The 24,030-nt window shown below is 39.2% G+C and overlaps 2 protein-coding genes and 1 long non-coding RNA gene across 3 annotated transcripts in view; all 3 read right to left on the bottom strand.

The window, feature by feature from the left end:
* The window catches only part of ATP7A (ATPase copper transporting alpha), a 151,271-nt gene extending 144,901 nt beyond the window's left edge, over nt 1-6,370 (bottom strand). The window contains exon 1 of the mRNA XM_070291873.1: nt 6,144-6,370. The gene's annotated coding sequence lies outside the window, so the exon portion shown is untranslated. The remainder of the gene's footprint in view (nt 1-6,143) is intronic.
* Nucleotides 6,371-12,784: 6,414 nt separating this feature from the next.
* Nucleotides 12,785-16,887, bottom strand: LOC138931099 (uncharacterized). The gene is made up of 2 exons (XR_011446406.1): nt 16,755-16,887; nt 12,785-14,453 (listed from the first exon to the last, which is right to left on the bottom strand). It is a non-coding gene; the product is annotated as an uncharacterized lncRNA (long non-coding RNA).
* A 1,002-nt stretch (nt 16,888-17,889) lies between these two features.
* COX7B (cytochrome c oxidase subunit 7B) lies at nt 17,890-22,207 on the bottom strand. The gene is made up of 3 exons (XM_070291872.1): nt 22,048-22,207; nt 19,222-19,346; nt 17,890-18,091 (listed from the first exon to the last, which is right to left on the bottom strand). Exons 1-3 carry the CDS (start codon nt 22,100-22,102, stop codon nt 18,014-18,016), a joined length of 258 nt encoding a protein of 85 aa, XP_070147973.1. The 5' UTR covers nt 22,103-22,207; the 3' UTR covers nt 17,890-18,013.
* Nucleotides 22,208-24,030: the final 1,823 nt, after the last annotated feature.

The following is a 24,030-nucleotide window of genomic DNA, read 5'->3' as shown; positions in this document are numbered from 1 at the left end:
AAGGCTTTTTAACGTTGAGTCTTAAGCAAACTTTTTCACTCTTCTCTTTTACCCTCATCAAGAGACTTCTTAGTTCCTCTTCACTTTCTGCCATTAGAGTGGTATCATCTGCATATCTGAGCTTGTTATTTTTCTTGAAATATTGATTCCAGCTTGTGATTCATCCAGTCTGGCATTTTGCATAATGTACTCTGCATATAAGTTAAATAAGCAGGGTAACAATTGTATGACAATACAGCCTTGTCATACTCCTTTCCCAATTCTGAACCAGTCAGTTGTTCCTTGTCTGGTTCTACCGGCTGCTTCTCAACTCGCACACAGGTTTCTCAGGAGACAGGTAAGGGGGTCTGCTATTTCCTTCTCTTTAAGAATACTCCACAGTTTGTTGTGACCCACACAGTCAAAGGCTTTAGCATTGTCAGTGAAGCAGAACTAGATGTTTTTTCTGGAATTCTCTTACTTTTCCTATAATCCAATGAATGTTGGCAATTTGATCTCTGGTTCCTCTGCCTTTTCTGAATCCAGCTTGTATCCCTGGAAGTTTTCGGTTCACCTACTGTTGAAGCCTAGCTTGAACGATTTTGAGCATAACCTTGCTAGCATATGAAATGGGCACAACTGTATGATAGTTGGAACATTCTTTGGCATTGCCCTTCTTTGGGATTAGAATGAAAACTGACCTTTTCCAGTCCTGTGGCCACTGCTGAGTTTCCCAAATTTGCTGACATACTGAGTGCTCAGTTTCACAGCATCATCTTTTAGGATTTTAAATAGCTCAGCTAGAATTCTGCCAGCTTTGTTTGCAGTAATTTTTCCTATGGTCCACCTGAATTCACACTCCAGCATGTCTGGCTCTAAGCAAGTGACCAAACCATCGTGGTTAACCTGGTCAATAAGATCTTTTCTGTATAGTTCTTCTGAGTATTCTTGCCACCTCTTCTTAATCTCTTATGCTTCTGTTAGGTCCCTAACCATTTCTGATCTTTATCATGCCCATCCTTGCATGAAATGTCCCCCTGATAGCTCCAATTTTCTTAAGGAGATCTTTAGTCTTTCCCATTCTATTATTTTCCTCTATTTCTTTGCAGTGTTCATTTAAGAAGGGCTTCTTATCTCTCCTTGCTTTTCTCTGGAACTCTGCATTTAACTGGGTATATCTTTCCCTTTCTCCCTTGCTTTTTGCTTCTCTTCTTTCCTCAGCTATTTGTAAAACCTCCTCAGACAACCACTTTGCCTTCTTGCATTTCTTTTTCTTGGGGATGGTTCTGAACACTGATTCTGTATAGTGTTACAAATCTCTATCCATAGTTCTTCAGCAATTTTGTCTACCAGATCTAATCCCTTGAATCTATTTGTCACCTCTACTGTATAAGCATAAGGGATTTGATTTAGGTCATACCTGAATGGTTAAGTAGTTTTCCCTACTTTCTTCAATTTAAGTCTGAACTCTGCAATAAGAAGCTCATGATCTGACCCACAGTCAGCTCCATGTCTTGGTTTTGCTGACTGTATAGAGTTTCTCCATCTTCAGCTACAAAGAATATGATCAATCTGATTTCAGTATTGACCATTTGGTGATGTCTGTGTGTAGAATCATCTCTTGTGTTGCTGGAAAAGTGTTTGCTATGACCAGTGTGTTCTCTTGGCAAAACTCTGCTAGTCTTTGTCCTGCTTCACTTTGTACTCCAAGGCCAAACTTGCCTGTTATTCCAGGTATCTCTTGACTTTCTACATTTGCATTCCAGTCCCCTATGATGAAAAGGATCTTTTTTGGGTGTTAGTTATAGAAGGTCTTGTAGGTTTTCATAGAACCAGTCAACTTCAGCTTCTTTGGCATTAGAGGTTGGGACATAGACTTGGATAACTGTGATGCTGATTTGCTTTGGAAACAAATCAAGATCATTTTGTCGTTTTGGAGATTGCATTTAAGTACTGCATTTCAGACTGTTCTGCTGACTATGAGTGCTACTGAATTTCTTCTAAGGGTTTCTTGCCCATAGTAGTAGATACAACGGTCATCTGAATTAAATTCACCCATCCTCGTCCATTTTAGTTTACGGATTCCTAAGATGTCGATGTTCACTCTTGGCATCTCCTGCTTGAAGATGTCCAATTTACCTTGATTCATGGACCTAATCTTCCAAGTTTCTATGCAATATTGTTTATTCTTTATAGCATCAGACTTTACTTTCACCACCAGACACATGCACAATTCAGTGTGATTTCTGTTTTGTTTAGCTTCATTCTTTCTGGAGCTATTAGAAATTGCCCTCTGCTCTTCCTGTAGCATATTGGACACCTTCCAACCTCGGGAGCTTAGCTTCTGGCATAATCATATCTTTTTGCCTTTTCATACTGTTTATGGGTTCTCACAGCAAGAATACTGGAGTGGGTTGCCATTTCCTTCTCTAGTAGACCCCATTTTATCAGAACTCTTCACTATGACCCATCTATCATAGATGGCCCTGCAGGGCATGACTCATAGCTTCAATGAGTTAGCCCCTTCGCCACCACAAGGTGGTGATCCATGCAGGGATCACTTATGCACAATAGAAAGAAAAAGCAAGATTCAAAATCCCATGACTTATCATTTGCCCCAAAGTTAAGAAACAGGAATTCACAGGTTAGTTTTATAATAAACAAAGTGGACAAACTCTAAGGCAATCTTTTTTTTTTTTTTACTGAGATATAGTTGATTTACAGTATTATGTATGTTTCAGCTATTACAATATAGTGATTCACAATTTTAAAATGTTATATTCCTTTATAGTTTTTATGAAATATTGGCTATATTTCCTGAGTTGTACAATATATCCTTTATAGCTTCTTTATTTCATGTGCAATTGTTTGTACTCTTAATGTCATACCCATATCTTGCCCCTCCCTTCTTCCCTCTTCTCACTGGTAACCACTAGTTTGTTCTCTTATTATCTATGAGTCTGTTTATTTTTTGTTATATTCACTAGTTTGGTGTATTTTTCAGTCTCCACATATAAGTGATATCATACAGTATTTATCTTTCTCTGTCTGACTTATTTCACTTAGCATAATACCCTCCAAGTCCATCTATGTTGTTGCAAATGGCAGGATTTCATCCTTTTTTATGGATGGGTAATATTCCACCATGTGTGTATGTGTGTGTGTGTGCAGTTGCTTTATCCATTTATCTGTTGATGGACGCTTAGGCTGCTTCAATATCTCAGCAATTGCAAACAATGCTATTATAAACATTGGGGTACACATATCTTTTCAAATCAGTCATTTTGGTTTTTTCAGGTATATACCCAGAAGTAGAACTGCCAGGTCATATAGTAGTTCTATTTTTAGTTTTTTGAGAAGCTGCTATACTGTTCTCACAGTGGCTGTACAAATTTGTATTCCCACCAACAGTGTATGAGGGTTTCCTTTTCTTCATATCCTCATTAGGCAATCTTAATCATACTGTGACACTCAAGGTCAAATATTAATTTATTCCTTTATCTATCATCATACAATGAATTTAAGGCTTTAAAACAATCTGAAGTTTACAAAAGGTTTTTATGACTAAAATAAATCCTATTGTTACCTAATTAGAAACAGATGAGCAAGATAAAATACCTTGCTTTAGATGGACAATACTTAATGACATACGACACCAAGTTGATTGCTAATATGTAAAAGAAAGGTACAGTTATGATAAGTAATTATTACCAAGATACTATGGCTATAAATCTGGACTAAAAATTGATATTAAGAACTAACAGTAAAATGTTATAGTAAAATAAGAGAAAGCATTTATTGGTCAAAAGGAAATTAGCTGTATACAAACAATTTAATATTAATATTACTGTTTAAATAATATTATTAATCTACTTACCAATTATCAATACACTATACTTTCTATTTTAATACTATTATATTAATGATTAGTAGTTCAATTAGAATTCTTAGACCAAATAATTTTATCATTACCAAAAAAGTCAGACGCCTTTTCTCCCTACCATTTTAAGTGAAAGGATCAAGAAAGGAAATTACATGTTGAACTCTTTAAGAACTAAGCTCTCTAAGCTTTTGTTAGCTCAATATCAACTTGTAGTATCCTAATGACCCTAGAGATCAGCTACAAATTTATCCTAAATACGCCTGACAATTTTGTTCAGCAGGCTCTCCACTGTGAAATTCTTCCTTTCCATTCTTCTGCGTTTGTTGATAGTGTTTTAGGTCTTAACAGAAGCCCTCTTAATGCCCTTTTCTCCTGAGTGGCAGGTAGCATGCTTCAAGTAAACATTTAGGAGTTGGGAAACAATTTTCTCCACATTTCCAAGAAATATACAGTGTTCTCCAAACTCAGGTGGGATCAGGGGAAAGAAGTAATTCCAGTATTATTCCCTCCCTATCTACTTTGGTTGTGACATCAAATCCACAAGCAGATCGGGAGCAATTACAATATCAAACAAAAAACTTTAACAGTTTAGAAACAAAATTAACTAAGGTAAATAATTTCCGTAAGATGTGGAATAACCCATTTATTCCAATTAGTAAATTGTTAAAATGCTCTCCTGATTACAGGTCTGGAGAAATCTCCTGATTATAGATCTAGAAAACTGAGTGTCTACACTAGAAAACTATAAAGAAAAAATAGGTTAAAAAATTCAATCCTTCAGCCATAGTTGTATAATTCTAAATATAAATGGGCAACATGGGACAAAGCACAGCTTACTTTATATTCATTTCCTTCAAAGATAGAAGTATCTGTGAAAACTGATGTAATCTACCAATATCAACACATTTGAGCCCACAAAGATGATTAAATCAATTTTCTAATAGTGTTGGAACATATTTGTGAAACCAGAAACACCTTACCCTTTCACTTTAATGCAACACATTCGAAAAGTATTGTGACACTATTTCTGCCATACTATCTCAGCAATTAAGTAAACAAGTGATATGAAAGCCACCTGAAGACTGAGATCTAAATGAAACACATGGTTGCTGGGGTAACAGACTGAACTGAAATAGGCCAACTGTCATCTGTTTCTCTCTCACCCTGCACCCTCATTGTGATTTATATCCTAAGAAAGATTTGTTTAAAACCAAAACTGTAAAACCTTTAAAAGGTGAACTTCCCTTAAATAAAGATGAGTAGAAGGACTTTTGAGACAAAACCCCCAAATATCTTTCTCATTTATGCCAATGCCTGTATCATGACAGACAAATCTCTCCTCACAATTTACTTTCCCAACTGGCAAGAGAAAATTATTTTCACTCCCTGGGGTGTCAAAAGTCTAGATGAAAGTTTGCCATGCATTTTAAAATATGTAGATAAAAGCAGTTATAATGAAGAATTTATAAGAAAGAATATGTTGCCTTAGATCTCTCACAGAAGTAAAGCTTGTGGTATGTTGGGGTTATTTTTGCTTGCTCTTTTTGAACTCAAATTGAATGTAAACTCTCTTAAGGCCAGGGACTTTGTCCTGTTTCTTATGTATACCCCTACCACACCCCACACCTCAATACTACCTAATTCAATGTTCTGCACATATTCTCAATACAAAGTCATACTACTGTAGATGAAGAGGCTGTAATTAAAACAAATATCAGATGCTGGGGAAAAAAGGGCTTGCAAAACGATAGAAGAGTTGCTAGTGCTTAGGATAAACCTCAACATACACAACAAAAAGTGTCAAAGACAAAGATGCCACAGAGTACAATAAGGACAGCGGGTAGCTTTACTGGGAAAGGGGAAGAACGAACAAAATGAAATGGAAACAAAAGTGTTCTCGCACTTTAGTGCATACTCCCAGAACGAGACAAGAAGCAAGATATATAATTTCTTTACATTATTTCATTAACGGTGATCAGTCCATGTGACTTTCAATACAGTTCACAGACCTTGTACCATCAATTAATTAGGTAACATGGGCCATGGACGACCAGGACACTTCCTCAGGAGGGAACAAGAAAGCGACAGGGGGTCAGGACCTAATCTCCCCTCCTCTGTGCTCTGCTAGGGGGACGTAAAACAAGACTGCAGTAAATACCTGACTTGTGAAGCAGAGAGAGTTTGGAAACACCCTCATATTAAAATGATATTCTTGTTCCACTCAGTAGTACAGACAGTACAGAATACCCCTCCAATAGAAGTGGATTCATATAGGACTTACCTGTATTTTTTTCTGTCCTATGGTTAAACCTCCGGAGCTACGCAGCCGGTGGCGGCAACAAACCCAAACGCGTGGACTCCGATCTCACACTCCGGCAGAAGTCACGGCAGCCCCACCGGCGATGGCGACGGCAGCGGAGATCACCGCGATTGCGGCGGCAGCCCCAACTCCTCCCTCTGCTGCTTCTCTTGCTCCACCCCCACGCCGCCAGGCCGCCGCTTTGACCCAACCCTCCCTCCCCTCGACTTCCGGGTGTTGCCCCGACCGGAAGCAGCCAGCGAGGCCGAGGGACGGGTCACGTGAAAGGAGAAAAGCGCAGCGGAGAGTCAAGCGTCTCCCGCCCCCTGCTGCTCCCGGGCTGACACACAGCCTCGGTTGAGTTTTCCTTTTTGGTGCTGCAAGGCCTCTTCCCATTTCGCCAAGGACAAAACAACGCCCTCCCGCCACCAAAATCCGTAGTTTCCTAATCTGAAGCCAAGAAATACTTTAGTCCTCCTTATAAATCTTCTTCTGGGTAGTTCATCCTCTCACAGCATGAAATTAACGTGCTCCTGTCAGATTGTGTAGCGTAACCCCGGATGTGAATGTCAGAACTATGAACTTACCCCTCGATTGAGAAATGATCTCTCTACGCGCTCTGGTTAGGCCTTGGGAGATCACGTTCTTTGCGCGAAGTGGAATTCGCTTTGCTTCACTTCCGTGTTTCTCCAACAAAAAGGTGAACAAATGTACCTCAAAAGTTTTAAAAAATCCATGGCTGAGGCTTGAAAGAGTGACGTTAGATTCTGAGTGAGAATACCGCATGTATGTGAACTTATAAGGCCCAGGAAGCTAAAGCTTTCTTGCAAAACAAATGTGGGGGACAAGGAGGGATCTGTTCCACCTCAGCACCCTACTGAGAAACCTTGTAAATGGATTCTGCTCTGCTTTTCACCATTCCAAACCAGTCAGTCAGGCTGAGCAGCAGAGCCTTGGGTTTCGCTCTCCAGAGGAATCGGTTTGCCTTGGGCGGGCGGAGGAAACCCAAACATTGGAGCAAAACCAGAAACAGAACCAGAACACACTATTTCCTTTTGACGAAACTAGTGAACTTACTAGTGGGCTTCCCTGGTATGTCCGCTGGTAAAGAATCCTCCTGCAACACAGGAGACCATGGTTTGGTTCCTGGGCAGGGAAGATCTCCTGGAGAAGGGATAGGCTACCCACTCCAGTATTCTTGGGCTTCCCTGGTGGTTATGACAGTTAAGAATCCGCCTGCAGTGCGGAAGACCTGGATTCGCTCCCTGGGTTTGGAAAATATCCTCGAGGAGGGAAGGGCAACCCACTCCAGTAGTCTTGCCTCGAGAATCCCCATGGACAGAGGAGCCTGGAGGGCTGCTTGCTATCCATAGGGTCGCAAAAGAGTTGGACACGATTGAGCGACTAAGCACACCACACAGCAGTGAACTTACATGATTGTTAGCATTCAAGGAAAGGTTGTTTAATTCCCTGGCAGATTGTATAGCAGTTGTCTAGAATTTATTCATCCTGCATAACTGAAACCTGATACCCACTGATTAGCAACTCCTCATTTCCCTTACCCTCTGCCCCAGGCAACAACGGTTCTATTCTCTGCTTGTAGGATTTTGACTATTTCAGGTTTCTCAACTAAGAGGAACCATGTAGTAGTATATGTCCTTCTGTGACTGGTTTATTTCACTTAATGTTCTAAAAGTTCATCTATGTTGCCACATATTGCAGAATTTCCTTCTTTTTTAAGTCTGAATAATATTCCATTGTGTGTATGTGTGTGTGTATATATATATATATATATATATATATATACACATTTTCTTTAGTCATTCATCTGTTGATGGGCATTTAAGTGCTTTCCACGTCCTGCCTGTTTCAAATAGTGCTGCAGTGATCATGGCAGTGCTAATATTTCTGCAATTCTTTTGGAAAAGTACTGAGAAGTGGAATCAGGGGATCATATGGTAGTTCTATTTTTTAATTTTTGGAATAACTTCCCTACTGTTTTCCTTAGCAGTTGCACCAATATACAAGGGTTCCACTTTCTTCTCATTCTTGCAAACACATGCTGTCTTTTGGGGTTTTGTTGTTGTTGCTGTTCATAGCCATTCTAACATGTTTGAGGTGATATTGTGGTTTTGATTTGCATTTACCTAATGTTGAATATCTTTTCATATATTTGTTTGCCATTTGTGTGTCTTTGAGAAATGTCTATGCCAAAGCCTTTGACTGTGTGGATCACAATAAACTGTGGAAAATTCTGAGAGACATGGGAATATCAGACCACCTGACCTGCCTCTTGAAAAATCTGTATGCACGTCAGGAAGCAACAGTTAGAACTGGACATGGAACAACAGACTGGTTCCAAACAGGAAAAGGAGTATGTCAAGGCTGTATATTGTCCCCCTGCTTATTTAACTACTATGCAGAGTACATCATGAGAAACGCTGGATTGGAAGAAGCACAAGCTGGAATCAAGATTGCTGGGAGAAATATCAATAACCTCAGATATGCAGATGACACCACCCTTATGGCAGAAAGTGAAGAGGAACTAAAAAGCCTCTTGATGAAAGTGAAAGAGGAGAGTGAAAAAGTTGGCTTAAAGCTCAACATTCAGAAAACAAACATCATGGCATCCGGTCCCATCACTTCATGGGAAATAGATGGGGAAACAGTGGAAACAGTGTCAGACTTTATTTTTGGGGTCTCCAAAATCACTGCAGATGGTGACTGCAGCCATGAAATTAAAAGACACTTACTCCTTGGAAGGAAAGCTATGATCAACCTAGATAGTATATTCAAAAGCAGACACATTACTTTGCTGACTAAGGTCCGTCTAGTCAAGGCTATGCTTTTTCCTGTGGTCATGTATGGATGTGAGAGTTGAACTGTGAAGAAGGCTGAGTGATGAAGAACTGATGCTTTTGAACTGTGGTGTTGGAGAAGACTCTTGAGAGCCCCCTGGACTGCAAGGAGATCCAACCAGTCCATTCTGAAGGAGATCAGCCCTGGGTGTTCTTTGGAAGGAATGATGCTAAAGCTGAAACTCCTGTACTTTGGCCACCTCATGCGAAGAGTTGACTCATTGGAAAGGACTTTGATGCTGGGAGGGATTGGGGGCAGGAGGAGAAGGGGACGGCAGAGGATGAGATGGCTGGATGGCATCACTGACTCGATGGACATGAATCTGAGTGAACTCCGGGAGTTGGTGATGGACAGGGAGGCCTGGCGTGCTGCAATTCATGGGGTCGCAAAGAGTCGGACATGACTGAGTGACTGAACTGAACTGAATTGCTTCCCCTCCCCCCAAATATGGAGTTGTGGAAATTCATTATATATTTTCAAGCATAGCCCCTTGTGAGATATATAGCTTGCAAATATTTTCTCCCAATCCTTAGATTGCTTTTCCACTCTGTTCTTTCTTCTGATATGCGGAAACCTTTAAGTTTGATATAGTCCAACCTGTTCATTTTTGCTTTTGTTACTTACACTTTTGGTATCATATCCATAAAATCATTGTCAAGACAAATGTCATGGAGTTTTTCCCCTATATTTTCTTCTACAAGTGTTAATTACATTTAAGTCTTTAATTCATTTTGAGTTGATTTTTGTGTGTGTTGTGCATTCTCAGTCACTCAGTCATATCCGACTCTTTGAGACCCTGTGGACTGTAGGCAACCAGACTCCTCTGTCTATGGGATTTTCCAGGCAAGAATACTGGAGTGGGTTGCCATTTCCTACTCCAGAGGATCTCCCTGATCAAGGGATCGAACCCACGTCTCCTGCACGAGCAGGTGATTCTTTACCACTGTGCCACCTGGGAAGCCCCGTATGCTGTTAAGATAAATGCCCCAGTTCATTCTTTTGTATGTGGCTATATAGTCTCATTTGTTCAAGAGACTATCCAGTCCCCATTTTGTATTTTTGTCACCTTAATTCAGTACAGTTGCAAGTTACAAAATCAACTTATAAAAATCAGTTTCATTTCTATATTTTAACAATCAGTTCAGTTCAGTTGCTCAGTCATGTCTGACTCTTTGCGACCCCATGAATCGCAGCACACCAGGCCTCCCTGTCCATCACCAACTCCCGGAGTTCACTCAGACTCACGTCCATCGAGTCAGTGATGCCATCCAGCCATCTCATCCTCTGTCGTCCCCGACTCCTCCTGCCCCCAATCCCTCCCAGCATCAAAGTGTTTTCCAATGAGTCAACTCTTCGCATGAGGTGGCCAAAGTACTGGAGTTTCAGCTTTAGCATCATTCCTTCCAAAGAACACCCAGGGCTGATCTCCTTCAGAATGGACTGGTTGGATCTCCTTGCAGTCCAAGGGACTCTCAAGAGTCTTCTCCAACACCACAGTTCAAAAGCATCAATTCTTCGGCACTCAGGCTTCTTCACAGTCCAACTCTCACATCCATACATGACCACTGGAAAAACCATAGCCTTGACTAGACGGACCTTAGTCAGTAATGTGTCTGCTTTTGAATATGCTATCTAGGTTGGTAATAACTTTTCTTCCAAGGAGTAAGCATCTTTTAATTTCATGGCTACAATCACCATCTGCAGTGATTTGGGAGCCCAGAAAAATAAAGTCTGACACTGTTTCCACTGTTTCCCCCTCTATTTCCCATGAAGTGATGGGACTGGATGCCATGATCTTCGCTTTCAGAAGGTTGAGCTTTAAGCCAACTTTTTGACTCTCCTCTTTCACATTCATCAAGAGGCTTTTTAGTTCCTCTTCACTTTCTGACATAAGGGTGGTATCATCTGCATATCTAAGGTTATTGATATTTCTCCCAGCAATCTTGATTCCAGCTTGTGTTTCTTCCAGTCCAGCATTTCTCATGATGTACTCTGCATAGAAGTTAAATAAGCGGGGTGACAATATACAGCCTTGATGTACTCCTTTTCCTATTTGGAACCAGTCTGTTGTTCCATGTCCAGTTCTAACTGTTGCTTCCTGACGTGCATACAGATTTCTCAAGAGGCAGGTCAGGTGGTCTGGTATTCCCATCTCTTTCAGAATGAATCATCTCATTTGTTGATTAACAACAAAATGTTTATGAGAGAAGGAAAAAAAATGAGAATGGAGACAGATATGATGTTCATTGACTGGAAGACTCAATATTGCTAAGATGTCAGTTCATCCCAAATTGATATGTATATTTAATTAAATAACAATCAAAAATACAGCCAACTGGGGGCTTCCCTGGTGGCTCAGTGAAAAAGAATATGCCTGCCAATGCAGGGGACACAAGTTTGATACCTGGTCTGGGAAGATCCACATGCTGCAGAGCAACTAAGCCTGTGTGCCACAACGTTTGAGCCTGTGTTCTAGAGCCTAGGAACTGCAACTACTGAGCCCAAGCATTGCTACTACTGAAGCCTGAGCACCTGAGAGCCCCAGCTCCACTTCAAGAGAAATCACCACAGTGAAAAACCTGAGCACCACTACAGAAAAGCCCAAGCAGCAATGAAGACCCAGCACAGCCAAAAATAAAAAATAAATAAATAAAATTTAAAAACAAAAAACAGAGCCAACTGTGTGAAAAATAGTACAAATGACTTGAAAAAAAATACTGTTTGGTAATTTTTCATATAATTAAACATACCCTACCATATGATTCAGCAATCCCATTCTTAAGTATTTATCAAAGATTAATAAAAATATACATTCACAAAAAAATGATCAAAATGTTGTACAAAAAATGTTTAGTGAGTTTATTTTTAATAGTCAGCAATTGGAAAAAGCCCAAACATCTATAAAAGGAAAAATGGATAAATAAATGATGGTGTATTCAGACAATAAAAGGAAAATTTTAAGACACATGCAATAGCATGTATGAATATCAAAAATATTGTATTGCATGAGGGAAGCCAGCAACAAAAGAGAACATGTACTATGATTCCATTTATATGAAGTTGAAAGAAGGCAAATAACTGTGGTAATAAAAATCAGAAAGGAAAAACAATAAACTGTATGAAAAGGGAATTAAAAATCCCATTTAAAATAGCATGAAAATATAAAACACTTAGGTAAACTTAAGTAAGGAGTTGAAAGTTCTTGTACGCTGAAACTTCAAGATACTGATGAAAGAACTTTGAAATACAAATAAATAGAAAGATATACCCCCCAAAAGCTCAAACATTTTTAATTCATAGCTTTTTTTTTAATTTTAGTTTTTTATTTTTTAAATTTTAAAATCTTTAATTCTTACATGCATTCCCAAACATTCATAGCTTTTTAAAATTCATGTTTTAGTTTCATAATTTTTACATGTGCATTATTTGACGTCAGGACAGAGATCTCACCTCACACTACCTTCATATCACTGTTCTAAGCCCTCAACCACTTCCACATTTATTCATTCATTTGTCCAAGATCTTAAAAATCTACAGAATTCCAAAGATGCAAAGAACATTAGAGTATCTATCACCCTGATTTTAGACAGAATTGAGATGCCTAAAATGTAGCAATACAATACAATAAATAAGTGGTACAGAAAGCATTTCAGAAAAAAAAGTATTTTTTATTCCTGAATCTGTCATTTTAAAAAGCAGCCAAATTCTAGAATGTTTTAAACTATAAATATTGAAAATAAGAGGGATAGGCTCTGTGTTGCTAATTTTGAAGCAACATGTGGTCTTTTATTACTTTCTCTCATTAAACATCAGTCATAAGATGTTGGGGGAAAATAATCACAGGATTATTTATATTTTCATCTTGAACCACTTAACTCAGTTACCATAAACAGTATCAAGTTAAACAGTGTTGCAGAACTAAGTACATAAAATGGAAATATTATTGTAAAATTGTAAAAGTGGCAAACAGTATCTGTATTTACATGTTTATAATAATTTTCATCCTGTTTCAAATCCCTATGAAGCCTTGACAGGCAATACTTTAAAAACTGCCAATACAGCATATACTGAGGAAACTACAATTGAAAAAGACACATGTAGCCCAATGTTCACTACAGAACTATTTACAATAGCTAGGACATGGACGCAACCTAGATGTCCATAGACAGATAAACAGATAAAGAAGCTGTGGTATATATATGTATGATGGAGTATTACTCGACCATAAAAAGGAACACATTTGAGTCAGTTCTAATGAGGTGGATGAACCTCAGTTCAGTTCAGTCAGTTCAGTTGCTCAGTCATGTTGGACTCTTTTGAGACCCCGTGAATCATAGCATACCAGGCCTCCCTGTCCATCATCAACTCCCGGAGTTCACCCAAACTCATGTCCATCAAGTTGGTGATGCCATCTAGCCATCTCATCCTCTGTCATCCCCTTCTCCTCCGGCCCCCAATCCCTCCCAACATCAGGGTCTTTTCCAATGAGTCAACTCTTCGCATGAGGTGGCCAATGTATTGGAGTTTCAGCTTTAGCATCAGTCCTTCCAATGAACACCCGGGACTGATCTACTTTAGGTTGGACTGGTTGGATCTCCTTGCAGTCCAAAGTACTCTCAAGAGTCTTCTCCAACACCACAGTTCAAAAGCATCAATTCTTCAGCGCTCAGCTTTCTTTATAGTCCAACTCTCACATTCATACATGACCACTGGAAAAACCATAGCCTTGACTAGACTGACCTTTGTTGGCAAAGTAATGCTATCTAGATTGGTAATAACTTTCCTTCCAAGGAGTAAAGTGTCTTTTAATTTCATGGCTGCAATCACCATCTGCAGTGATTTTGGAGCCCCCCAAAATAAAGTGTGACACTGTTTCCACTGTTTCCCCATCTATTTCTCATGAAGTGATGGGGCCAGATGCCATGATGTTTGTTTTCTGAATGTTGAGCTTTAAGCCAACTTTTTCACTCTCCTCTTTCACATTCATCAAGAGGCTTTTTAGTTCCTCTTCACTTTCTGCCATAAGGGTGGTGTCATCTGCATATCTGAGGTTCTTGATATTTCTCCCGGCAATCTTGATTCCAACTTGTGCTTCTTCCAGTCCAGTGTTTCTCATGGTGTACTCTGCATATAAATTAAATAAGCATGGTGACAATATACAGCCTTGATGTACTCCTTTTCCTATTTGGAACCAGTCTGTTGTTCCATGTCTAGTTCTAACTGCTGCTTCCTGACCTGCATATAGGTTTCTCAAGAGGCAGGTCAGGTGGTCTGGTATTCCCATCTCTTGAAGAATTTTCCACAGTTTCTTGTGATCCACACAGTCAAGGGCTTTGGCATAGTCAATAAAGCAGAAATAAATGTTTTTCTGGAACTCTCTTGCTTTTTCCATGATCCAGCAGATGTTGGCAATTTGATCTCTGGTCCTAGAGCCTATTATACAGAGTGAAGTAAGTCAGAAAGAGAAAAAATATATATATATTAACACATATGTAACACATATATATGGCATCTAGAAAGATGGTACTGATGAACCTATTTGCAGGGCAGCAATGGAGATGCAGACATAGAGAACAGACTTGTGTTCTGTTCTGAACAAGGAGGGAGGAGGAGATGTTGGGACAAATGGACAGAGTAGCGTGGAAACATATACACTACCATAGGTAAAATAGCCAGCCCGTGGGAATTTGCTCTATGACTCCGGGAGCTCAAGCTAGTGCTCTGTGACAACCTAGAGAAATGGGATGGTATGGGAGGTGGGAGGCAGGTTCAAGAGGGAGGTGATATGGCTTCCCTGGTGGCTCAGATGATAAAGTGCCTGCCTGCAATGTGGGAGACCCGGGTTCAATTCCTGGGTCGGGAAGATGCCCTGGAGAAGGAAACAGCAATCCACTCCAGAACTCTTGCCTGGAAAATCCCATGGACAGAGAAGCCTGACAGGCTACAGTACATGGGGTCACAAAGAGTCAGACACGACTGGGCGACTTCACTTTCACTTTCATGGCTGATTCATGTTGATGTATGGCAGAAATCAATACAATTACCCTTCAATTAAAAATATTTTTCAAAACTGCCCATAGATTTAAATCTTAGGCCTACAATTAACTGTTTCAAAAAGGATCACTTTGTCCCTCTGCATGCGTACTCAGTCACATTCCACTTTGTGACCCCCTGGACTGCAGCCCACCAGGCTTCACCATCCATGGGATTTTCCCAGTAAGAATACTGGAGTGGGTTATCATTTCTTCCTCCAGGGGATGTTCCTGACCCAGGGATCAAACCTGCATCTCCTGTGTCTCCAGCATTGCAGGTGGATTCTTTTTTGTTGACCAAGAAAGCCCTTGACCCTCTACACCCACCCACATAAAAATTCACTTCAGGACTCTACCTCCCTGGTTATCAACTGTAGTTGTCAGTGTGCCTAGCCTTAACTATCAAAATACAAATTCAGACCCAAATTTAAAATCTTGACTCACATTACACAAAATTAAGATGGCTTTTAAGTGGGTTTCCAATTATTAGCAAGTTGGTTTGTAACTCATTAACAGTGTCAAGCTTTCAAAGAAACTTACTGAAAGGCAGAAACCTGAAAGCTTTATCAGAAGACCCTCTATATCCTTAGTCATTGGGCCTTTCCCTCACTTTTAAAACACTTTCATACCTCTAAATGAATCATCCCCAATCTCCCTTATCAATGTGTGAGCATACCAACACTTTCAAACTTTTTACTGTATTAAACTGAGTTTTCAAATAGAAGGGAATGTCTTTAAGTATATCAGTTTTCCTGGCATTGAGCAGAGAGTAGGTGACCCCTAAATGCATATGAAGTGGTTATTGATATCACCAGTAATGTTAAGTCAGGAGGGTGAGAACTCAACATGTGTCTCTACAACTACCACAGTACCTAGTTCTAAGTAAGTTTAATTAAAATAGAATGTGTGCTAAAATAGTTTTGAGTCTAAGAATGGCATTTATGACCTTCACCCTAATTTATCTAAATTCTTCAAACATGTTTTATAGGGGAACTAATTGGATAAACTTCACACAGAATGAGTGCATCTGTGAGAGGATCTTTGAATACACTAAGGAAGCAGCAAGGTCAGAATATTGTGATAGCACAAAACAATTTAAATTACAGCTTCATTTCTGGTAGTGGCCATAGTAGTTTTATACTTACTCATCAAGCCAAAATTAACAATTAAGTTTAAAAAAGTATTTTCAAAGGTGCCAACTACCACCATCAGACTTCATCACATAAGGCAACACATGCTGGTAAAGTCATACTATTTCTTTTTGCCTATTAGAATAGGTGACAATTATCACTAATCTGACAGAAGTGGTACTCATTATACTGAAAATTATATTAGAAAGTCTCAGTGCCAACTGAGGAACAAAGGTTGAAACTTCCTTAGACATATTTATTTTGCTTAATCATGTTGATTACATGCATTTGAACACTTTTAACATTCTAAATATGACATGTTCAAATTTAATCAAACAGTGGCACTATGTAGTTTCTAATCTTGGAACCTTTTATTGACATGACATTCAAATAATTTTTCCTGCTTGACTTGAAATTACTGGCTTTGGTACATTTAATGAGAAAACAGGACATGTTGCCATAAAAGCAATTCTTTTAGTATTTCATATACTGAGTAAACATTCTTCAAATGTTTGCTTAAATATAAATCCTTATCTACATCAGGAAATTCTGGAGATTCCTAAGTCACTTACCTGATAACCTACATTATAAGTTAATTTTAGAAATCTTTTAATTTAGCCAATGGGTTTCCCTGGTGGCTCAGTGGTAAAGAATCCACTGCCAATGCAGGAGATGCAGGTTCAGTCCCTGGGTTGAGAAGGTCCCCTGGAGAAGGAAACAACCCATTTCAGTATTCTTGCCTGGGAAATCTATGGACAGAGGAGCCTGGTGGGGTACAGTCCATGGGGTCGTGGAAGAGTTGGATGCAACTTGGCAACTAAGCAATTAAGCAATACAGATAGGTTACTCAACTCAAATTTCATTCTCTGCTTACTTGAGTACTATAAACAAACTACTACAAGAGGCTCACTTCACAGCCTTTGAACAAGGAGTAAAGCAGCACATGGTTGAAGATATTGAGCTTTATTCAGTTACTATTTTACAGATAAAATCCAATGTTATAATGAATTCAGGGCAATCCACAAATCCAGAAGTTGGTATAGTTACAGAAAGCCAACAGCAGAGGTCACTAATAGATAAGTGAAAGTAAAACCACATCTCACAGATTCTTCAATAATATCATAAAATCTCAAATAAATATGCTGAAAAGGTTATTAAGATAAATGTACCAAGGCAGCCAAGAAGCTAGCTAGTCTTCAGACATCTTAGGGGTTCATTTGATAGGACCAGTTTTCTCATGGATCTGGTGACAACTTATGTTCTCTTGGCAGGAGTTAAAAGGACTTAATGGCAATTCCAAATATAAACATAAACAAGACTGAAAAGTAGATATAACCAAGATATGGACACCAAATTTTAAACTCAAAAATGACCCAAAGTAACTCTGTGATGTTATTCATGAACTGTAATTTCAGCCTACCATAAAGTTGACTTCCAGGTGATAGCCAAACTTTCCTTTCAAACTACCTAAGACAGAAAAGCTATTCAAGAAGTTGTACAAACCCCGCTGCCTTGGCCCCTCATTCACCTGCACACAGAGGTGCATCAGACTGGCCTCCACCTCAGGCTCATGTCAGCATGAAGGAGGCAGCACAGGGCATTAAAAAAATTGTATAGTGTTTTGACCTTAATATTAACACAAAGGTTAAATAAATAAAAGCAACCAAGCTTGGTTTCATTTACAAAAAAAAACAAACAGACCTACAATGAAGGTTTCAAGTATACTTTATTTCTTCAAACATGCCATATTTTAATGGGTACATAGTACTTTTACTTGGAATTAATTATGAGTTGATTTTGAAACAATTCAGTATTAAACCAGCTGGGATGATTACTGTTCTCTCCATTCCTTTGGGGTGACTCTGCCAACAGGCGATGGGTTCCATTCTATTCCAATTTGTGTTGCCGTCTGTAAGAATTAAAATGCTGTCAGTTATCAGTTATGTTTAAATCAGAGTTCATGCTCCCTTGGAGATTATTTCCTAAAGTAGCAAAGGTATTCTGCTCTATAGGTTAAAAACACACAGTGCCCTCCATGTAGGCCAAAGCTAATTGCTGTTCTAATTCTCTAGGGTAGTGCTGTTCAATAGAACTTCCAGAGATGACAGAAATGTTCTGTATCTGCACTGTCCAATACAGTAACCACTAGCCACATATGGCTAGTGAGCAACTAAGATATAGCTAGCGTGACTGAGCAAGTACATTTAAAAAATTTTTAAATAATTCATATTGATATTTCACATTTCTATACTACCTCCTCGAATTATTGTTTCACTCAACCACAACTACTGAAGTACTGCCAAGGAGGACATTTGTAATATCCCTTCATCAAGGAGAATTTCACCTCCAAAAATGCCCCTGATAACACATTTGTTCAACATCTGTTCACTCTTCTAATTAAGCACACACTTAGACTCCTACTTGAACCAGCAAGTACAGTGACTGGTAAATAAGACTGGTAAATGTTAGATGCAAAAAACTAAAATATTAAAAGCAAGTCATTTTATATCTCATCCATCAAAAACACTGTACTCAGTTCCAAGGGTAGAATGCAGCAGACTGACTAAGCAAAGAAAGGTGACTTAAGATGGTGAAAACTCCAGAAACCATATAGCAAAATGATAGAACTAAGAATGTTTAATATGAGAGAGAAGATCCAGGAAACAGAAATTTTCTAGTATCTAATGGCTGATACATGGAAATATGATCAGAATTTGTGTTGCAATGGAATGATGGGTAAATATGGAGGAGGCAGATTTTAACTGAATATAAGATGTTTTCAAAAAAAAAAAAGATGTTTTCAACAGCTACACAATATGGAAAAGACTGCCTTTTGATCCATAAGTAAAATGTTAAGAACAGATGAACTAATGCTCAGTGCTGAGGAAAAATTCCTGCAATGAGTGGGTAATTACGTTAGAAAATCTCTAAAGCCCCTCCTAACTAGAAATGTACACTACTGGGTGAAAACATTTTGAATACATAAACTAAATGGCAATAAGAAAAATCTAAAACAGATCATCAGTCAATAGTACTTACATATATCCATACAGCAACACAGAAAGTGGCTCCACTAGCCAATACGGCATTACCATATTTGTCATGGAAATCAGGTGCCCGCTTCTGGTGGATCTGCCTTGCCACTGCTTGCTGAATGCTTTGAACTTAAAGAGAAAGAAAGAGAATACAGGAGCATATCTACCAATTATCAGGAAAAGAGAACATTTGTAATTGATATTACCACTTAACAAAAGCCAAGGAAGTTACTCTATAGCATTATGCAGTATAATAAAATGTTAAAACATTGTAGCTAAAAGCAAAGTTGCATACTTTGAAATGCTTCACAAATAAGATGAATTGACAAATGGATAGTATGTGATGTAACAAATAGTGCAAAATGTTAGTTGTAGAATCTACATGCTGGGTACATGGGTGTTCATTAGACAATTATTCCAACTTTTCAATATGTCTGAAATTTTCCCCAATACAATGTTGAGTGGGTAAAACAAAGAATAAGTGATGTCAGTAACATCCATGATAAATTGGTATTTGTATAATCCTTGAACTTGGCTCCTATTTCATTAATCTGAGTATTTATGATTTTGATTTTCACAAAAGTTTACTCAGCAGTGCTCAACAACTTGAAAACTATAATACATAGACACTGTTCTCAGGTAACTTACAGTCTAGAGAAGTCTATTATATACATAGACACAAACCATTATAATACAAGGAGGTAAAATGTTAGCTAAGTACTTTGAATAGCAGGCAGGATTTGGTTATGTAGATATGGGAAAAGAAAATCTGAAAAAAAGCAGAAACAGAAAACCCAGTGTACTATAAAACCAATCACGTTTGAAGGATAAGTTGTATAGATTAGTGCATGTGTGCTAAATTGCTTCAATTGTGTCCGACTCTGCGACCCTATGGACTGTAGCCCATCAGGCTCCTCTGTCCATGCGGTTTTCTCAGCAAGAACACTGGAGTGGATTGCCATGCCCTCCTCCCGGGATCTTCCTGACCCAAGGTTCGAACCTGCAGGTTTCTTATGTCTCCTGCATTGGCAGGCGGCGTCTTAATCACTAGCGCCACCCGGGAAGCCCCTATACATTAGTAACAGGAAATGAAGCCACTTTTTTGGTAGAGCTAAGTCTCTGAGCAGAATGACAACATTAAAACCTTGTCATTACTGTTATTCTAGTAGAAAGAATTTCCAAACTGCTTCTGGAGGCACTTGGGGGGCTTGGGAAAGAACAAAGACTAGAAAATGCTTATTTCCAGCTGCTTTTTTTCTTCCTTTCCAATCTAAGTAGCAGGTCCTTATTGTTTCACAGCCTCAAAAGGTATTTGAGTATGTAATGAAAATCGTATTAAAGAAGAGAAATGTTGCCCATTCCTTAGCACTGACGAATATAATGGCTTCTATGTGATACAATGGGTTATTTCTAGAGTTACTACACCATGTAATGGTTTCCTAAGTGCCTTACAGGTTTTTGTCACCATTGGTTACATTTCGAATGGGCAAATTTATAACATTTCACAATATATTCTGTTCTAGAGCAGTTAAAAGTGAGCATGTGAATTCCGCATTGAAAGTAACAACTCCCAAACCCCCTTCCCTGAAGTCCAAGGCCCTACCTTCTCAGAAGGCAAAGAAAATAATATTACCAAACTGTTCTGCAACACCTCATGACCTCAACACTCAAGTTACACAAGTGGATTTCTTTAGACCTCTTCTCTGTGACAAAAAACGGTTCAGTTACCACCTATTGATAATTTTATATAAACCTCAACAACTCCATGAGGTAGGTATATTTACTAAGCCCCTATTTTACAAAAGAGGAAAATCAAGTTCAGAGACGTTAAATTATTCGCCCAAAGTGAAAGGGATAATAGACGTGGCTTTCAGAATATGAAAAACCAGTCAGGCAACTATTTTTTCGTTATTGTCAAAGGTGCTTCAGTATTTCGTATACAACCTAGTAATACTTCTAATGACTTTAAGCTGAAAATAAAAAGGTAGCTAATGAACTAAATGCTAATTGCTCAAGGTCACTTTCATTTTAAAACTATTCACGTTACTCAAGGTCACCTTCCGTGCAAATGAAGTATGGAAATGACTTCTACTTCTCTAATCTAGAGCATTCTCAATACGTAACTCTGGATTCAAATTTTCCCTGTACTTATCTAACTTTTCAGTTCAGTTCAGTCGCTCAGTCATGTCCGACTCTATGCGACCCCATGAATCGCAGCACGGCAGGCCTCCCTGTCCATCACCAACTCCCGGAGTTTACTCAAACTCATGTCCATCAAGTCGGTGATGCCATCCAGCCATTTCATCCTCTGTCGTCCCCTTCTCCTGCCCCCAATCCCTCCCAGCATCAGGGTCTTTTCTAACTTTTGGGTAAGAATAAAAACAACCACAATTATTCAGTTAATAATCCACAAAGAACATAAATGCTAAAGTGCTACCATTTAGCAGGTAGCAGCATTGCAATGAAACCAGGAGCTGGATAAGAAGCTCTTTTGCGGGTAAATTGTATCCCCAAAGCTAAAATTTATGAAATTACTTAAGGAACAAGAAGTATTCACTAAGTGTCCCCCTTGAAATCGTAGGCTACCGAATAATGAAACACAGCAGGGTTATAACTCCAGTAACAGAAAGAGAGCTGGGAAACCAAACAGAAACGCTGTGCGATTTAGGCTAATGCTAAGGACATCTTCCCAATTACTTAGGGTGAGGTGGGAGACCGAGCCTTTAGAATTACAAGGTCGGGCTGCAGATGGAAGGAAAGGGCACGAGAGACCACGAGCACAAAAGGATAAAAGTTGGTTGGAAATGATCTGTTCAGAATTTTTGCTCACCTCTCAGACGACTTAGTGCGTTTCTGGCCAAGGGAAACATCCTGCGGTTGAACATAAAATGGCTGCAACTACAGCTGCTGGCCTCTATCAATTAGGCGTCTAGTACCCTTGCAGAGTCCTAAAAAACAAAATGGCTCTCGGCTGCGCTCTTCAAAGAGATTTGATGAAATCTCTCGCGAGACCTCTAAAGACCTATAGAATTTGTCCTCTTTACAGCACGCAAATATACACGCCTTTTGGGAAATGTAGTTTCACGCTTTATAAATGCCTTAACAGGGTATTGAACAATGAGAAAATCGCTTGCCTTGAAGCCAGGTTTAGGGCTCTTTAGAGGAGAACTGAGACATTAATGTTAGACTAGTCATCAAAAACATCAACTTCAAGACGGTGTTCAGAGGCTTGAGCTTGTATCTCGCTCCACACTAGCCAGTACTTTCTGTTCCCTCCAAACTTCTTTTCTTTCATTTTTTGTTTCCTATTACTACCTACTGTTTAATTTTGAATTTTGGAATGATTTCAAGTTATGAGGAACGTTGCAAGAACAGTAAAAGGAATTCTCAATACATAGAAAAATCTGTAATAAAGAAATTTAACAAATTGTTGATCATAGAATCTTGGCTGTGTGTGTTCAGAATACAATTATTTCAATATTTCTGTATGTTTCGACATTTTCATAATAAAATATTATCAAAACCATGTCTCTTATATCTCCTGCATGGCAAGCGGTTGCCACCTTTAGTCTCCTATAAAACTGAAGAGTTCCTCCGCCTTTCTTTGTCTTTCATGATATTAATTTTTTTCTTAATTTTCAGTTCAGTTCAGTCGTTCAGTCGTGTCTGACTCCTTGCGACCCCATGGACTGCAGCACGCCAGGCCTCCTTGTCCATCACCAACTGCCGGAGCTTTCTTAAATTCCTGTCCATTGAGTCGGTGATGCCATCCAACCATCTCATTCTCTGTCGTCCCCATCTCCTGCCTTCAATCTTTCCCAGCATCAGGGTCTTTTCCAATGAGTCAGTTCTTTGCATCAGGTGGCCAAAGCATTGGAGTTACAGCTTCAGCATCAGTCTTTCCAATGAATATTCAGGACTGATTTCCTTTAGGATAGACTGGCTGGATCTCCTTGCAGTCCAAGGGACTCTCAAGAGTCTTCTCCAGCACTACAGTTCAAAAGCAACAATTCTTCACCACTCAGCTTTCTTTATGGTCCAACTCTCACATCCATACATGACTACTGGAAAAACCATAGCTTTGACTAGACAGACCTTTGTTGGCAAAGTAATGTCTCTGCTTTTGAATATGCTATCTAGTTTGGTCATAGCTTTTCTTCCAAGGAGAAAGCATCTTTTAATTTCATGACTGCAGTCAGCATGTGCAGCGATTTTGGAGCCCCCAAAATAAAGTCTCTCACTGTTTCCATTGTTTCCACATCTATTTTCCATGAAATGATGGGACTGGATGCCATGATCTTAGTTTTTGAATGTTGCGTTTTAAGCCAGCTTTTTTACCCTTCTCTTTCACTTTCATCAAGAGGCTCTGTAGTTCCTCTTCACCTTCACTTTCTGCCATAAGTGAAATGTCATCTGCATATCTGAGGTTACTGATATTTCTCCTGGCAATCTTGATTCTAGCTTGTGCTTCATGCAGCCTGGCATTTCACATGATGTACCCTGGTGGCTCAGATGGTAAAGAAGCTGCCTGCAATGCAGGAGACCCAGGTTCGATCCCTGGGTCAGGAAGATGCCCTGCAGAAGGTAATGGGAACCCACTCTAGTATTCTTGCCTGGAGATTTCCATGGACAGAGGAGCCTGGTGGGCTACAGTCCATGGGGCTACAAAGAGTCGGACATGACTGAGCAATATTTACTTACTCACTTACTCTGCATATAAGTTAAATAAGCAGGGTGACAATGTACAGCCTTGTCATACTCCTTTTCCAGTTTGGAACCAGTCTGTTGTTCCATGTACATGTTCTAACTGTTG

Source organism: Ovis canadensis, chromosome X, assembly GCF_042477335.2.
Source record: "Ovis canadensis isolate MfBH-ARS-UI-01 breed Bighorn chromosome X, ARS-UI_OviCan_v2, whole genome shotgun sequence".
NCBI lineage: Eukaryota > Metazoa > Chordata > Mammalia > Artiodactyla > Bovidae > Ovis > Ovis canadensis.
The sequence above is the reverse complement of the archived record's forward strand: the minus strand, read 5'-3'. Positions and strand labels throughout refer to the sequence as shown.

Excerpts from the sequence above, each read along its gene's own strand:
- COX7B (XM_070291872.1), bottom strand. The coding sequence starts at position 22,102 with ATGTTCAACCGCAGGATGTTTCCCTTGGCCAGAAACGCACTAAGTCGT. Across the intron at positions 19,347-22,047 it reads CGCACTAAGTCGTCTGAGAG|TTCAAAGCATTCAGCAAGCA; the intron begins GTGAGCAAAAAT and ends TTTCTCTTTAAG. Across the intron at positions 18,092-19,221 it reads GTGTTGCTGTATGGATATAT|ACGGCAACACAAATTGGAAT; the intron begins GTAAGTACTATT and ends TAATTCTTACAG.